Below are 18444 nucleotides of genomic sequence, written 5' to 3' on the forward strand. Positions count from 1 at the left end.
AAATACAACCTCTCTTCTACTCTGATGAGGCAAGCAGGTATAACCTCCTGCTCCATTCTGTGATGGGACATTCTACTCATCAGCCTCTACAGACTTTCCATTCTCCAGTACCACCTCCTTTGCCAGCAGGGTGAGAACAAAATCAAACTGATTCCAGTGATAAGAAATGAAATCTGAAATGAATTATCACTAAATCAGCATCTTATACCTTCAACATGAGTATTCCACGAGTCTTTAAGAATATAGGCTGCCAATATTGGCACGTTATTTTTTAAAATGCTCCACGATGCCTGATGATAGGAGACTTCCCACTTCAAGAAGCGGTTACGTACCTCAGCAACATAACAAGGTCGGCATCACTTGAAAGACGCACCAATCCTGGGGTTCCTTCAGTTCGGATAAATTGGATCTTCTCCCTATTCAAGCAAAGAAACAGCTCAAATATGTGTAGTAGACTTTTGGGACATAACTCAGTACTTTAGGCACCATTTTTTTTTTTTTAAACAATGGTCACAACATTTTTGGGGGGACTATTATATGGCAGCTACTGTGCCCTAGGAATACACATCCAAGAAAAACATGGTCCTTGCCTTCAAGGAGGACCTCGCGAGCATGAACATCACCCAGTTCTAACACTGCCAAAAAAATGATTTTATCGCTTTCATCTTTTGCTGCCTAAATACTACTGTGGGTAGCAGCACCATCCAACCAATAAAACTCAGTTTCTGCTTTGAGTTAAAAGCCTTGTTGTGGGCTTGAATCTAAGCAACAGTCTGGACCATTCAGGCTGACTCTCTCTTATTCCAAAAAGGGAGTGTGTAGGGATGTTCATTTATTTTCCTGAGGATATACCTCTACATTATGTGTAATGAGTACATTCCTACTTGGAAGCAGGTAGTATCTATAAATTATATATTCAATATAAAAGCATATGGCCCTCTCAAATAACTGAAACCTAAACCATTTTCAGTTACTACAGTTGGTGAAATAGATTGTGCGTATACTTGTGCAAACGTACATATACATACACACATCAAACACAACGATGTGAGTTATCTGGACCATTATTTTATTATAGTTATATGTAATAACACAAGTTTTTATTTGTTTGATAAGTCATCGTTTTGCTAGTTTCAATTCTTTGTATGAATATAAATTCAGTAAAATGTTTCCTGGTTGCTTCCCCTCATTTACATCATGCCATTTCAAAGCACACCATATCAATTTTGATAAGATGAGGACAAAAAATAAGAACATAAACTATGGTACTGAAAGCATTACATTTGATAGGAACATAGGGGCCGACACAAGTATACCATTTTACTCTAAGTGCTAAAGACAATATATTCTGATTCCTGTATACTATGAAATAAAATATCAATCTCTGATGTAAGTATTTATTTAGATTTAGTTCTTTTCCACAGAGCATCTTGTTTTCCTATTTGATATTTACACAAAGCTCTAATGAATTTTTTATTCCCAAATTTCAAATTCTAATTCAATTGCATGCAGGCTTGAAAGTAATGAGGTGAAAGGCAAGGTTTAATTGTTGAGATGAAAAATTCCCTAACGTACAGAAAAGTCAACTGATATGCTCTTAGCCACACAGCTTACTGGGAATGATAAACAGAGTTTAGTCCTAGGCTTCTTCTGCCTAGATCCATTTTACATAACCTGTTAGCATATGATGCACCTAATCTTTGATATTACCAACTTTTCTTTTTGGTCCTTTATTACCAGTAGCAATATTACATGTTTTATATAATTTTTATATGATCTAATTTTATATTATGAAATTTTAAATTATAGCTATATTATATATTATATATGCTATATATAGTAGCTTGCTACTGGCAATATAGATACAGATATAGCTATACATATAGATGAATGGCAGACATATATATAAAGAAACTATTCAGAAGAGAAAGTCCAGCCTCTCCTCTCTGCTTAAGGTTATTTCAGTCTGAAGTCTCAAATCAAGCAGAACATTTTTCCTCAAGTGCTACAATCATATGTCTGAAGCACATGACAGAAACCAAGGTCCATTATCTGGTAAATGGTTTTTTGATAAGAGATGTAAAAGTTAGTTTAAAGAAAGCTAAATTAGAGAAAAGTTATCTTGGAGAAAAAAATGAACTTGACCAAAGAAGTACTCTTATAAGGGTCAGTAACAATATGCTTTGATCTTGAATAATCAAAAGCTGTCTCCAATAAATACAGTTTATCTCCTTAGTCTATCACCACAATGAACGGGGCAAACCGAACACAACAAGAAAAGAAATGGGCTGAGCACTCTCCTTCACTCCTTTAACTGGAACCACACAGAAGGGGTTGAGTGAGGAAAAAGATAGCATGCTCCGGACTATGGCCTGTATGTATCCTGTGATAGCCTGTGAATAAGGAACAGATCATAGCTTCCTGAGTCAGAAGGATGACAGGGTGAGGGAAGGAAAGGGAAAGACACCAGAGTAAACATGCCAATTGGGAAACTTTTCATCATTTTCCAGATATTACCTAATGAGGCAGTGAAGGCAACTGGTCTGATTCTTTGGGCCAGAACATACCAGAGGCAGGCTGAGACTAGTTCTCTATGGGCCCAGCTAATTTATCACAATGGCAAGTGATGGGTCATGTGCTTCCAGAACAAGGCACTGGAGCATGTTATCTGATGTACATCACACCACTAAGGACTTTATTATATTAATATGCGTTCATTCAGCAAACATTTTCTGAGTGCCTACTGTGTGCTGGGCATGGTACCCCATACTGGGAATCCAACTGGGTTTAAGACACAGCCCCTTCTCAAAGAGTTCATGGTGCAGTGGAAGACAGACAGTCCATGGGCAATTCCAGTATGACATGAAAATATTTAAATTATTCCATTCACTTAACTGAGCTCGGTTTAGGCCTTATACCCACTCTTCTTCTAATAAGTCCTTCATAAAGTTATTTCACATAGAAACAAAGAAGGCATTGGTTTATTGACTGTCAAGAAAGCAGATCAAGGCTGAGGAAGAAAAAGAAGTCAGTAGCTATCCTCAGAAATGTCACCAATCTGTCCTGAAGGGGAAAAAACGGGAACTACTCCTCGGTTATCAGGTCCTTGCCCAATATTCTACAGGCTGGTATTTCTTTTCTTTTCTTTGTTTTTTTTTTTGCGGTACACGGGCCTCTCAGTGTCGTGGCTTCTCCCGTTGCGGAGCACAGGCTCCGGACGCGCAGGCTCCGGACGCGCAGGCTCAGCGACCGTGGCTCATGGGCCCAGCCGCTCCACGGGATGTGGGATCTTCCCGGACCGGGGCACGAACCCGTGTCCCCTGCATCGGCAGGCAGACTCTCAACCACTGCGCCACCAGGGAAGCCCCAGGCCAGTATTTCTTAAACTGGCGTCATTGCCTACTAGAAATCTACAGACATAATCTTGAGTTCTGGGAGAATTTAAAAATGCTGTGTTTTCACTTTGATGATCAAAACTGCTAACATGAGGTAAGCTATTTTGGACAATCTAGATGACATTCATGACTCAACATCACTGACTTCACCTCCCATGTTTGCATTTACAAAACACTTGTTGCCAAGTGATCAGAGGTGAACTTTCAGGGTGTTGATGAGCAGGGCCTTGATATTAAATATGATAACAGTCCCTGTCTGCTCCTCACATGCAATTCTTTCACCATTTAAAAAGACAAAACTTTTCTTTGGAAGTATTAATTTGCAAATTAAATGGTCATGATGAAGTGAGACAAGGTAATGTATGTATAACTTGCCATAGGCTAAAGAGAAAAAAAAATAAATGGACTTAAGAAGTGAATTATGCATTTATGCTAAATAAAGCAAAAAAGATGTTATGGTTTATTCTAAGAACAAAAGTTTTAATACAGTTTAGATGTAGAAAAGTGGCGGTAGAATCATCATAGGGTACGTTTAATGATATATTTTTCTTCAGTATTGTACTTGGGGGTGCACCATTAAATGAACTGGCTCTTCACATAGATAAAAATAAGCTATTTGTTAAGAAAGAAAAGTGATGACCACAATAATGCCACAGATGCACGATATACCATTAGATGCAAAATCAAAAGAATCGAGTCATAACAAGTGAAACCAAAAGCATAAATGTATCTTTCCACTGACACTGGTCTTAACATCAGTGATCTGGCTTCTGAAAAACAAAACCTTCTCACAATATCATTAATTCAAATGTTATTTTTTTAGTTTTTACGTAATTTATATTTCTTTTGGTTTTATAGCTTATAAAAGCTGTAAGGATAAGAAGTTTATGCATATTTTATATTTGTACACATTTAAGTTTCACTAAAATAAAAGTGGTTAAAATCACCATTGTAGATCTGCAATGCTTCTTTTCCTTTTAGGATGGAAAATAACAGATTTGGCTCCTAAAAAATTTCCATGAGTCCACCCAGTGTCTGAAATAAACATAACAAGTTTGAGAAATGTTGTTGATGATTCACATGACTCTGATTAGAGGGACATTTGAAAGTTACATTAATATATTTATTCAAGTTTATTTTCTAAATTTATAGAGTCAGAAGGAATCCGTGGCAGTCCTCTAATTTCCTTCTTTACTGCCTACACCGTAATGAAGAAATTCTATTCAATTTTAGTGGTTTATAATGAGAATTAAGATTACATTCAAATAACATTTTATCATTTGACCGTCTCTGCATGGGCATGTTTCTCACTGTGCCCTTTACAGCACATTCCAGCATTTCCTCCACCGCACGTTCTCACACGGCCACTCAGTTATAACTTCAGTTCCTTTTGAATTGTGAGATCCTGGAGGGCAAAAGCTCTTCCTCCTTTACCTTTGTGCCTCCAAGTACCTAGCACTATGCTATGCACACGAGAAGTGCTCAGTAAAATCAAACCAGGCACATGATCAGTTAACCCCAAAACAGATTTGGCTCCTAACAAATTTCCCTGTGTCCAACTCAGTATTTGGAATAAACTTATATTTATAGCATTTTTTGTTGTGGTGGAGAAAAGAGAATCAGAAAGCTGACATTAGATTATTTACTAAAACAGAACCCACTGTAGGAAGCACAAAGACAGGTAAAGGCAACCTCTTGATAAGAAAACATAGCTGCTATAACTAAGAGATTTATACAGATGCCAGACTGCAATGTCTACTGTAGTAGACATAGCGAAAACCTCAGGAAAACGTCGCTGGCTACTGCTGTCTCTCAGATGCCCACGGCCTTCAGACCTTGGTAACCACTTCCTCAAATGCATAGAATCACCCTAGAAGATCAACTCAAGCAGAAGATCATCTGAGGATAAGGAACATAGTCTCAAGACCGGAATTCCCACAGAAAATATCCTCATTGAAGCCAACCAACATTTTGGTGAAATTAAAGTAGGGCACGTGATCAAAAACAATCAGAAGCAGGAATGCCTCTAAACCACAACACTCTCTGGATTGTAGACTCTGCACACACATGGTTCCTGTAGATACAGTTTAGTAAACCTTCAAAAATATATATGTTGTTAAAAACTGCCTTAGGGCAATTTTAGAGAAATCCCCATGACTTCTCTGATGGTGTAACGTCAAGAAAGTAAAATTAGTACCGATCATTCATATTTCTGATTACAGTCACAGGGCATGGTCTGACTTGAAGGGTAAGAGCCGGGCAGTAGAAAGGTCAACTTTTCTTTCTACTTCCCATTATACAGGTTAGGTTTGGAGATACAGGTCCATTATTATCTCGTGATTCTTATGGACGCACAGAAGTGACATCAATTCGCCATATATGTAGAGGCAATATTTGTTGTAAATGGATATAAATCAACTTTGCGCTCAGAATTCAGAGAGTTACTTAACTCTCTCTCTGCTCATTTCCTCATCTTGAAGTAAGTATAGTTATACTATCTGCCCCATAGGTTGGTGGAAAGGATTTAATGAAGAAATGCAAATAAAATGTTTAACACAGAACTATTATATAGTAGCACTCAACCATTTTAGGATATTGAGTATATTATAAGATATGCCTCATAATTAGTTATTACTTTTTCAATGGACAGAATCATCTACTGAAAATAGAGCAAAATAAGATGTCTAGTCATACACTCCTTTTTTTGTTTCTGTTGTTGGTAAGTTATTTTAACCATGCTATTTACCTTGGTGAATTCCACAAATATCTATTGATTACTTCTATAACACGCAGTAGATAAGACTCTGACCTCTCCATAAAACTGAAATAATGCTGTGAGTACCAAAGAGATAATACATATGAAGGGTTTACAGTTCTCATAATTCAATGGATAATGGGAAACATTATTCTCAGTAAAGCAAAATTCTACGTAAAGCAAAACCATTTTGGACTCTAAAAAAGGAATTTAGTTATTATACCAAAAAAACCCATGTGGTTATAAGACACCTTACCTAAGGCATTCTAACAGCTTACACTCTAAGCCCATCATTATTCTGAAGAATTAGTATCTAGGGTATACTAGAACGCATAACTGGTGGTTTATATTTTCTTATGAATTATAATAATTTATGATGTATTTGATAACAAATGTTTTAACTGAAAATATATTCAGGAATTGAAACTATGTTATATATGAATATATTTTATTTTAAAATCAATATATATATATAAACAAAAGACCCCAATTGGTTATAATATAAGACATTAGAACGGATAAGTCAGTTAAAGAGCGTGTAAAGGGGTAGACAAGGATAAGGCAGTATTTTTTCAACAGTGATATAAAATGACAAGGTAAGGGAAAAAAGAACTTCAGGCACCAATTTTTGGAAAATAGTACTACAAAAACTAGTGGTTTTCTAGATTTGGCAGTTATTATTTAGAAAACTAAAAACAAAAAGTCCACCCACAACCGAAACAAAAACATAAAATACTTTGGGAAAACCTAGACAAGAAACATTCAGTTCCTAAATAAATAAATAAGAAAATTTTATTGTAGGAGATGAAGGGGTTGAACACATGAAAAAAACTGTAGTTGTAGAACAAAAAATGGAAAACCAAATATTCTAATTGTATCCAAAGTAATTTAAAAATTTTTTTAAATCCCCATCAAAATCCCAATGTAATTTAAAAAGTTGAGAATATTATTCAGAATTTCATCTCAATACTCAAAATAATGCTATGTACTAGAGAATTTTAGCCAAGTTTTCAAAATAAATCATTGTTATGCTATCATTTCCTGAGATCTAAAATAACATACTGGAACATACAAAGATATATAAGTTGTTGTATTAAAAAGATGGATTATTTATATATGTGATTTTGTGTACTGGAAATGTAGTTACTTGCCCTTTGGGATAAATAGTTTTAGGTGCTATCATTAAGTCCCAAATATATTGCTATGAAATTGATTAATTTACCAAATATTTCTCAAACACCCACTTTATTCAATATAAGATGTGAGGTCCCATGAGGATTAAAAAGATGAGCAAGTTACATATCTTGACTTCATGTAGCTTGTACTTGACTTGGAATAAAGTGTGTAAGAAAACATATGGTAGAAAAACACGAGATGTTTTTAAACATTTTAAGCACAGATGGTAACATTATGCCATTTCTATTGTAAGCTATAAAATTCAGACACATAAGATACCTGATTTTTGGTATAAGGGCACCCTGATGGGTCTGCAAGAATGTTTTCTGTAAAATGTACCCTCAAGGAACAGAGTAAGGACTTATTCAATGGGACGTACCCATTTGTATGTAGGACAATGTGCATGAAATAAGGAGATTTTAACTTTAGCCAAGTAAATTTTTCTGAAGACAGTTCCCACAACTATTTAAACCCACTGCGAAAGACCAAAAAGAAAAAAAAAATTACATTATTAACATAGAGGGGATGTGTATTTTGTTTGCTTTGTAAGAAATGCTTCTGATTTACTAATAACTTAGAAATTTAAATATATATGTAAAAATCATATTTCATTGAAAACCATTTTGTGCTATCACAAATGGTAATGCATTCTGCATGACTTTATTATTCTCTTGAGTTTGGGAAAAGCATTGAGGCTGGAATCCATACTGATATTTTTCTTTGGTCCACACAGAGTCCACATCTGATGAGCTACTGAAGAAGGATGACATTTTGCTGAACTCTTTTCTTGATAAATGCAACAGAATATAGCAAAAATCAATAGTGGAAGAGACATACCTAAAACATGGTTATTCTTCATGTAAGAAAATGGTCTGAAAACCCTGATTGAATCATTGGTTAGCCAGAAAATACAAGGCTTCGGAATAAATATCCAGTGGATGAACATACTCGTAATTTGGGAAATCTTGAAAAGTTATATGAAGGAACTTTATTTATGGGAAAGTGGTTTAACAAATACCTGGGTGTAATACTTAAAGAGAATCTAAACTAATCTTGGCTATGAGGGTTTTTCTTTTGGGCCTCTTTTATCTTAAGTGATTGTATAGTTATTTAAAAATTAATCGTTACAAGATTCCACGCATGGAAAATGTGAAAACTAGGTATTTACAGGATGTACAGGTCAAAAGCCTATAAAACTACTACATCTTGGCATATCCATTCACATAAAACATAAGCAGCAATTATTCCTTCTGCAGAAGCCGTAGAATAGATATCAGGGACTAAGAATCTGTGTTCCTTACTGTCCTAGGTAGCAATATCTCAAACCTCTCATTAGATCTACGAGAAGATTACTGCCTGAGAAGATGTTTTAATTCAACTTTGGATGGCTTCTAAAATGTTATGTCAATGACTTTGCCATGATGTTTGGCCTTCAGTAATTTGTACTGAACCTTGAGCCAGAAGGCTCAGTCCTCTGTGCAGGCATGGAGCAGTGAAGGCTGGTTTCATCACATACATGTAAACAATTTTAGAACAAAGCTTCCTATAGGACACAGTATAAGCACAACACTAGAAAACCTTCCTACACAGAAGTTAATTATGGAACTCAAGGTACCCTTCCTGTATTTTAACTATGTCCACAGAATCACATGATGCCATTTATGCATATGATCAGTCTTAGGGATAATGGTATTGAGAATCAGTACATTTAGGGGTAACTTACTTTAAACTGAGTCCTTGTAATACAATAAAGAAGTGAAGGACAGATTACTAATACAATATTACTTTAAATTTGTTGTATGCTTTCTATTGCTTACGTTGTACCAGGGGCTGTAAATACATTATCACATTTAATCTTCAAAAGGACACTGCAAGTTAGAAATTCCTATCACCATTTTACAGATGGGGAAACTAAGAGTTGGAGGGGTTAAATGCCTCATTCAAAGTCTGGTGAGTAAACTGCAGAGCCAGAATTCAAACCAGGTCTGTTTGACCCCAAACCTGAACTCTTAAGATCTATATTCTACTACTTTCTAAGTGTCATTGTTAATGCTGGTCTCCCAGTTGGGAGACAGACCAGAACTCTCCAAATAACACTATGTGGTGTCAATAAATTATTTTAATCAGGTGTTTAAAAAAATTCAGGAATTATGCTTATGCAAATTTTTCATAGGAAAATAATAGTTTCAATGCAGTTTTCCTGTTATATAAACAAGAAAGTTTGTCATGTCGGTTCCAGACATCTGAGAGAACAGTAAACAAATTAGGAGAAGACGATGAGACAGAGCTAGGCAGGTCATAACAGGAAAATGCACAAAGATTGGCAAAGGGAAATTTATGCTATTTTGACCAAGTAGATCAGATGTTAACTGAGATTAACATTTCCAGCCCAATAGTAAATGCAGAAAAACTCATCTGTTATAAAACTGGACAAGAAATAAGTTAGAAATTTTGAACACTGGAATTTGTTTTATGAAAGCCAGCTTTTGGGAACTTTAACTTTTTATTTCATAAAATTCTGTATTGCTTGATAATTTCACAATGGATGCACTATTTTTAAAATGAAAACAAAATTAAGAGCATAATTTTAGCAATAACAAAATTCTAGGGCTCTTAAAATGGGATTATGGGAAGAAATAAAAGGTCAGAGTGCGTTTGCTTCTATTCTGGTGAACCCTGAGAGACGTATTCATTTATCTTTTTTTTTTTTTTTTTTTTGCGGTACTCTGACATCTCACTGTTGTGGCCTCTCCCGTTGCGGAGCACAGGCTCCGGACACGCAGGCTCAGCGGCCATGGCTCACGGGCCTAGCAGCTCCACGGCATGTGGGATCTTCCCGGACCGGGGCACGAACCCGTGTCCCCTGCATCGGCAGGTGGACTCTCAACCACTGCGCCACCAGGGAAGCCCCTCATTTACTTTTTGTAGCTCAGAATTTCTTGACTTCCAAGTTATTGATTTACCAGTGACATAAAATAGGAAATGGCCCAATTTACCCAGAAGAGAAAAAAAAGGTATCACAGATCACATCCTCACGGGAAGGAAATTTTTTTAGGAAGCACTCAAGGAGGAATTGACCTAGAGCCCAAAATAATTATCACTGATGTCTGAGGAAAGCTGGACTAGTAGGGAGTAGATTTACTGGTTGAATCCAATAGTCACACAAAAGGGGAATTCTCAACTCAGTTCAGTTTCATGGTACTTAGCTCCTTGTTCATAATACAATGTTGTACACCAAAAAGTTTATTCAATTTGTATACATTACATTCATCTGTAAAATATGCTTAAAAGGTTGTTTTTTAAATGCATAGTTTTTTAAATGAATACATTTGTCTTTGGATAAAATATTAGAGCATTTTATTTTAATGTTATAAAGCTTTTTAGTAGGATTACTGTCTTTCACTGAGAACCAAGAGTAGGATATACTAATCCAACGGAACTTGATCCATTTGATGGAGGTGGTACTGACTTCTGGATGTTGAGTTTTCTGAGCAAACCTCTTCTGAGGTTAAAAAAAAAAAAAAAAAGAGGACAACTTGGTAGCATGCACATTTGCTTGATAGATGAAGTTAGAAGAAGTGGTGATTTGAAAACAACAGTTGAAAGCAAAAGCCACATCCCAATGCACGAAAAACCATAGCCATTCTACAGGAAAAGATACACAAGGCGGGTCTCAAGGAGGAGAAAGCTGTATATGGATACAAACTAAACAAACTGTTTGCTATCCTCTGGATAGCAAGGAATCGCAAGCAAAACAAGAAAATCACAAAGCACAGAGGTGTACCTACTTGAATCTCCCAAGGGCTGATGCTTATTTCCTCATTATGTTATGGAGAAAATAAGAAGGGATATTTCCTTTAAGTGGCTGTACCACGGCTGATGAAGTGTACACAGAGCTCGGGATATGAATATAGTTCCACAGTTAGCTTTGACACACAATCAGTGACTCCATTCCATGCATAAACTTCTTATCAAATATATCACTGAAATATGAGATTCAAGAACCCCAGCGAGTTCCCCGCCCCTTCATTTGTGGGAATGCTCCTTACAATGCAGTTTTTAACTATATGAAACAGGGTGTTCCTTTAGATGTACAAACTTCCCCATTATGTTGTTATGATAAGCAAAATGCTAAACTATCAACAGCTTTTCAGACTAAAAGCACACTGTGACACACACTCTGTGTAAGAGGAACAGCATTATCTCATTGATGTAAGTTCCTGCTTCTTTCTACTTGTCATGACCGCTCATGCTTTCTATGGTCAAATTCTATAGCTATAGAAAGAGTAAAAGGACATTTATAAATAAGTTTTGAAATAAGATGGAAACTTATTTTAAAACCTATCAAATAATATCTTAGCAATAGACTACCACGTGAGATTGTACTTAACTGAGGACCCCGGGTGTCATTAAAAAATAAAAATCTTCAACAATCTTTAGGAGATTAGAGCCTTTTAAGACTCTAAAAAGCAGAAAGGAAAACAAAAACAAAACTGGAAGCTACCAAAGGGGCCTGCAGCTTTTTCTTCTTCAGGATTGGTTAAGGATCTCTTAAGTCATTAAAGAAAAATGATGTTAGGGCTTCCCTGGCAGAGCAGTGGTTGAGAGTCTGCCTGCCGATGCAGGGGACACGGGTTCGTGCCCCGGTCCGGGAAGATCCCACATGCTGCGAAGTGGCTGGGCCCGTGAGCCATGGCCGTTGAGCCTGTGCGTCCGGAGCCTGTGCTCCGCAACGGGAGAGGCCACAACAGTGAGAGGCCTTAGTACCGCAAAAAAAAAAAAAAAAGGATAATGATGTTAGATGCCTTGTTCAGGTAGATTATATCATCTTATTTCTCTGATGAGAGAGATGTGAAGATATGTTAAATTAATAATAATGTGGAGGTGCAGAGCAAAAGTAGAAAACTTCTTGAGTTCCCTTTTTCTTGCTTTTTGCTGCGGCACCGTTCTTTCAGAGGAACAGATATTGACTAGACGTGGGGGGAGGAGGGGTTGTGGCTGAAGTTGGTAACAAAGAGAGAAAATAGAGTTCTCCTTATTTTGTGCTTTGCGAAAGAGCAGGGATTTTGTTTGTATGTTTGTTTCTTTTGTTTTTCAGCCCAGAACCTCTAAGATCTCTCATTAGAAAACTGAGGGGCTCATTTCTGCAACGTTATTTTTACAGAAGACTCTCTAGAGGACCATGAGTTGCTGAGTAGATGCTATAATATACAAATATACAAAATTAAAGCTTATATAATTTTTCCTGACTGAGAACAGCACGCTTACCAAGTTGGGGAAAACACTGAAACCTGAGTTAGATGTTAACTATGTGAAACCAGGAGTTCTGTATAAGCAATGTTTGTACTATCATACTTGAAATTATGTGTACTTCTAGCCTTTAGAAACTTTAGAAAGTAATGATGATTTTAAAGATATGAGAGACTAAGAACATCATAAGAAGGATATCTGGTAAATTATATTTCATATAAACATATACCTACATTTCATATTTCATATCGACATACACCTACTTTTACTATATATGCAAAGTGCTATTCTAGATATTTCAGCAGTGAGGAAGGAGAAATAATGAGGAGTTGGATGAAATCCCTACTTGCAAGGAGCTTATAACCTAATTGGAAAATTAAGCATAAGGACTTGAAAACTGAAATTAAATCACAAAAGTCACATAACCAAAATAATAGGAGGGACAACTTGATACATAATTAATGATCAAATTAGTGTCTAGACCAGAGGTTATGACACCTGGATGAGCCACTGGAATTACACAGAGAGTTTTTAACATCTTTATTAGAGTATAATTGCTTTACAATGCTGTGTCAGTTTCTGCTTTATAACAAAGTGAATCAGTTATACATATACATATGTCCCCATATCTCTTCCCTCTTGCATCTCCCTCTCTCCCACCCTCCCTATCCCACCCCTCTAGGTGGTCACAAAGCACCGAGCTGATCTCCCTGTGCTATGCAGCTGCTTCCCACTAGCTACCTATTTTACGTTTGGTAGTGTATATATGTCCATGCCACTCCCTCACTTTGTCCCAGCTTACCCCTCCCCCTCCCCATGTCCTCAAGTCCATTCTCTAGTAGGTCTGCATCTTTATTCCTGTCTTGCCCCTAGGTTCTTTTTTTTTTAGATTCCATATATATGTGTTAGCATACGGTATTTGTTTTTCTCCTTCTGACTTATTTCACTCTGTATGACACTCTCTAGGTCCATCCACATCACTACAAATAACTCAGTTTCATTCCTTTTTATGGCTGAGTAATACTCCGTTGTATATATGTGCCACATCTTCTTTATCCATTCATCTGTTGATGGACACTTAGGTTGCTTCCATGTCCTGGCTATTGTAAATAGAGCTGCAATGAATATTTTGGTACATGACTCTTTTTGAATTATGGTTTTCTCAGGGTATATGTCCAGTAGTGGGATTCCTGGGTCGTATGGTAGTTCTATGTTTAGTTTTTTGAGGAACCTCCATACTGTTCTCCATAGTGGCTGTATCAATTTACATTCCACCAACAGTGCAAGAGGGTTCCCTTTTCTCCACACCCTCTCCAGCATTTATTGTTTCTAGATATTTTGATGATGGCCATTCTGACCGGTATGAGATGATATCTCATTGTACTTTTGATTTGCATTTCTATAATGATTAATGATGTTGAGCATTCTTTCATGTGTTTGTTGGCAATCTGTATATCTTCTTTGGAGAAATGTCTATTTAAGTCTTCTGCCCATTTTTGTATTGGGTTGTTTGCTTTTTTTATATTGAGCTGCATGAGTTGCTTGTATGTTTTAGAGATTAATCCTTTGTCAGTTGCTTCATTTGCAAATATTTTCTCCCATTCTGAGGGTTGTCTTTTCATCTTGTTTATGGTTTCCTTTGCTGTGCGAAAGCTTTGAAGTTTCATTAGGTCCCATTTGTTTATTTTTGTTTTTATTTCCATTTCTCTAGGAGGTGGGTCAAAAAGGAACTTGCTGTGATTTATGTCATAGAGTGTTCTGCCTATGTTTTCCTCTAAGAGTTTGATGGTGTCTGGCCTTACATTTAGGTCTTTAATCCATTTTGAGTTTATTATTGTGTATGGTGTTAGGGAGTGTTCTAATTTCAATCTTTTACATGTAGCTGTCCAGTTTTCCAGCATCACTTATTGAAGAGGCTGTCTTTTCTCCACTGTATATTCTTGCCTCATTTATCAAAAATAAGGTGTGTGGTTTTATCTCTGGGCTTTCTATCCTGTTCCATTGATCTATATTTCTGTTTTTGTGTCAGTAGCATACTGTCTTGATTACTGTAGCTTTGCAGTATAGTCTGTAGTATAGCCAAGGAGCCTGATTCCTCCAGCTCCGTTTTTCTTTCTCAAGATTGCTTTGGCTATTCGGAGTCTTTTGTGTTTCCATACACACTGTGAAATTTTTTGTTCCAGTTCTGTGAAAAATGCCAGTGGTAGTTTGATAGGGATTGCATTGAATCTGTAGATTGCTTTGGGTAGTAGAGTCATTTTCACAATGTTGATTCCTCCAATACAAGAACATGGTATATCTCTCCATCTATTTGTATCATCTTTAATTTCTTTCATCAGTGTCTTATAACTTTCTGCATACAGGTCTTTTGTCTCCTCAGGTAGGTTCATTCCTAGATATTGTATTCTTTTTGTTGCAATAGTAAATGGCAGTGTTTTCTTAATTTCACTTTCAGATTTTTCATCATTACTGTATAGGAATGCAAGAGATTTCTGTGTGTTAATTTTGTATCCTGCTACTTTACCAAATTCACTGATTAGCTCTAGTAGCTTTCTGGTAGCATCTTTAGGATTCTCTATGTATAGTATCATGTCATCTGTAAACAGTGACAACTTTACTTCTTCTTTTCCAATTTGGATTCCATTTATTTCTTTTTATTCTCTGACTGTTGTGGCTAAAACTTCCAAAACTATGTTGACTAAGAGTGGTGAGAGTGGGCAACCTTGCCTTGTTCCTTATCTTAGTGGAAATGGTTTCAGTTTTTCACCATTGAGGACGATGTTGGCTGTGGGTTTGTCATATATGGCTTTTATTATGTTGAGGAAAGTTCTCTCTATGCCTGCTTTCTGGAGGGTTTTTATCATAAATGGAGGGTTTTTATCATAAATGGGTTTTGAATTTTGTTGAAAGCTTTCTCTGCATCTATTGAGATGATCATATGGTTTTTCTCCTTCAATTTGTTAATATGGTGCATCACGTTAATTGATTTGCATATACTGAAGAATCCTTGCATTCCTGGGATAAACCCCACTTGATCATAATTTATGATCCTTTTAATGTGCTGCTGGATTCTGTTTGCTAGTATTTTGTTGAGGATTTTTGCATCTATGTTCATCAGTGATATTGGCCTGTAGTTTTCTTTCTTTGTGACATCTTTGTTTGGTTTTGGTATCAGAGTGATGTTGGCCTCGTAGAATGAGTTTGGGAGTGTTCCTCCCTCTGTTATATTTTGGAAGAATTTGAGAATGATAGATGTTAGCTCTTCTCTAAATGTTTGATAGAATTTGCCTGTGAAGCCATCTGGTCCTGGGCTTTTGTTTGTTGGAAGATTTTTAATCACAGCTTCAATTTCAGTGCTTGTGATTGGTCTGTTCATATTTTCTATTTCTTCCTGGTTCAGTCTCGGAAGGTTGTGCATTTCTAAGAATTTGTCCATTTCTTCCAGGTTGCCCATTTTATTGGCATATAGTTGCTTGTAGTAAACTCTCATGATCCTTTGTATTTCTGCAGTGTCGGTTGTTACTTCTCCTTTTTCATTTCTAATTCTATCGATCTGAGTCTTCTCCCTTTTTTTCTTGGTAAGTCTGGCTAATGGTTTATCAGTTCTGTTTATCTTCTCAAAGCAGCAGCTTTTAGGTTTATTGATCTTTGCTATCGTTTCCTTCATTTCTTTTTCATTTATTTCTGATCTGATCTTTATGATTTCTTTCCTTCTGCTAACTTTGGGGTTTTTTTGTTCTTCTTTCTCTAATTGCTTTATGTGTTAAGTTAGGTTGTTTATTTGAGATGTTTCTTAATGCAGGCTTGTATAGCTATAGACTTCCCTCTTAGAACTGCTTTTGCTGCATCCCATAGGTTTTGGGTCGTCGTGTTTTCATTGTCATTTGTTTTTAGGTATTTTTTGATTTCCTGTTTGATTTCCTCAGTGATCTCTTGGTCCTTAAGTAGTGTGTTGTTTAGCTTCCATATGTTTGTATTTCTTACAGGTTTTTTTCCTGTAATTCATATCTAGTCTCATAGCTTTGTGGTCGGAAGAGATACTTGATACGATTTCAAATTTCTTAAATTTATGAAGGCTTGAATTGTGACCCAAGATATGATCTATACTGGAGAATGTTCCATGAGCACCTGAGAAGAATGTATATTCTGTTGTTTTTGGATGGAATGTCCTATAAATATCAATTAAGTCCATCTTGTTTAATGTACCATTTAAAGCTTGTGTTTCCTTATTTATTTTCATTTTGGATGATCTGTCCATTGGTGAAAGTGGGGTGTTAAAGTCCCCTACTATGATTGTGTTACTGTCAATTTCACCTTTTATGGCTGTTAGTATTTGCCTTATGTATTGAGGTGCTCCTATGTTGGGTGCATAAATATTTACAAGTGTTAAATCTTCTTCTTGGTTTGATCCCTTGATCATTATGTAGTGTCCTTCTTTGTCTCTTGTAACAGACTTTGTTTTAAAGTGTAGTTTGTCTAATATGAGAATTGCTACTCCAGCTTTCTTTTGATCTCCATTTGCATGGAATATCTTTTTCCATCCCCTCACTTTCAGTCTGTATGTGTCCCTAGGTCTGAAGTGGGTCTCTTGTAGACAGCATATATACGGATCTTGTTTTTGTATCCATTCAGCCAGTTTATGTCTTTTGGTTGGAGCATTCAATCCATTTACATTTAAGGTAATTATTGACATGTATGTCCCTATTACCATTTTCTTAATTGTTTTGGGCTTATTATTGTACGTCTTTTCCTTCTCTTCTGTTTCCTGCCTAGAGAAGTTCCTTTAGCATTTGTTGTAAAGCTGGTTTGGTGGCGTTGAATTCTCTTAGCTTTTGCTTGTCTGTAAATCTGAATGAGATCCTTGCTGGGTAGAGCAACCTTGGTTGTAGGTTTTACCCTTTCATCACTTTAAATATGTCCTGCCACACCCTTCTGGCTTGCAGAGTTTCTGCTGAAAGATCAGCTGTTAACCTTATGGGGATTCCTTTGTATGTTATTTGTTGCTTTTCCCTTGCTGCCTTAAAAATATTTTCTTTGTATTTAATTTTTGATACTTCCATTAATATGTGTCTTGACATGTTTCTCCTTGGATTTATCCTGTATGGGACTCTCTGCACTTCCTGGACTTGACTATTTCCTTTCCCATGTTACGGAAGTTTTCAACTATAATCTCTTCAGATATTTTCTCAGTCCCTTTTTTTTTCTCTTCTTCTGCTGGGACCCTTATAACTCGAATGTTGGTGCCTTTAATGTTGTCCCAGAGGTCGCTGAGATTGTCCTCAATTCTTTTCATTCTTTTTTCTTTATTCTGCTCTGCAGTCATTACTTCCACTATTTTATCTTTCAGGTCACTTATCCGTTTTTCTGCCTCAGTTATTCTGCTATTGATTCCTTCTAGAGAAATTTTCATTTCATTTATTGTGTTGCTTATTATTGTTTGTTTGCTCTTTAGTTCTTCTAGATCCTTGTTAAACATTTCTTGTGATTCTCTCCATTCTATTTCGAAGATTTTGGATCATCTTTACTATCATTATTCTGAATTCTGTTTCAGGTAGGCTGCCTATTTCCTCTTCATTTGTTAGGTCTGGTGGGGTTTTGCCTTGCTCCTATCTGCTATGTTTTTCTGTCTTCTCATTTTGCTTAACTTACTGTGTTTGGGGTCTCCTTTTCGCAGGCTGCAGGTTCATAGTTCCCGTTGTTTTTGGTGTCGGTCCCCAGTGGCTAAGGTTGGTTCAGTGGGTTGTGTAGGCTTCCTGGTGGAAGGGACTAGTGCCTGTGTTGTGGTGGATGAGGCTGGATCTTGTCTTTCTGGTGGGCAGGTCCACGTCTGGTGGTGTGTTTTGTGGTGTCTGTGGCCTTATTATGATT

The 18444-nt window shown here is 36.5% G+C and overlaps 1 protein-coding gene across 1 annotated transcript in view; it reads right to left on the bottom strand.

The window, feature by feature from the left end:
* Positions 1-18444, bottom strand: part of HECW2 (HECT, C2 and WW domain containing E3 ubiquitin protein ligase 2) — a 244591-nt gene that overhangs the window by 57239 nt on the left and 168908 nt on the right. Inside the window, exon 17 of the mRNA XM_065880275.1 lies at positions 333-416. Within this exon, the coding sequence (XP_065736347.1) occupies positions 333-416 (84 nt within the window). The remainder of the gene's footprint in view (positions 1-332; positions 417-18444) is intronic.

This window comes from Phocoena phocoena, chromosome 7 (assembly GCF_963924675.1).
Source record: "Phocoena phocoena chromosome 7, mPhoPho1.1, whole genome shotgun sequence".
NCBI lineage: Eukaryota > Metazoa > Chordata > Mammalia > Artiodactyla > Phocoenidae > Phocoena > Phocoena phocoena.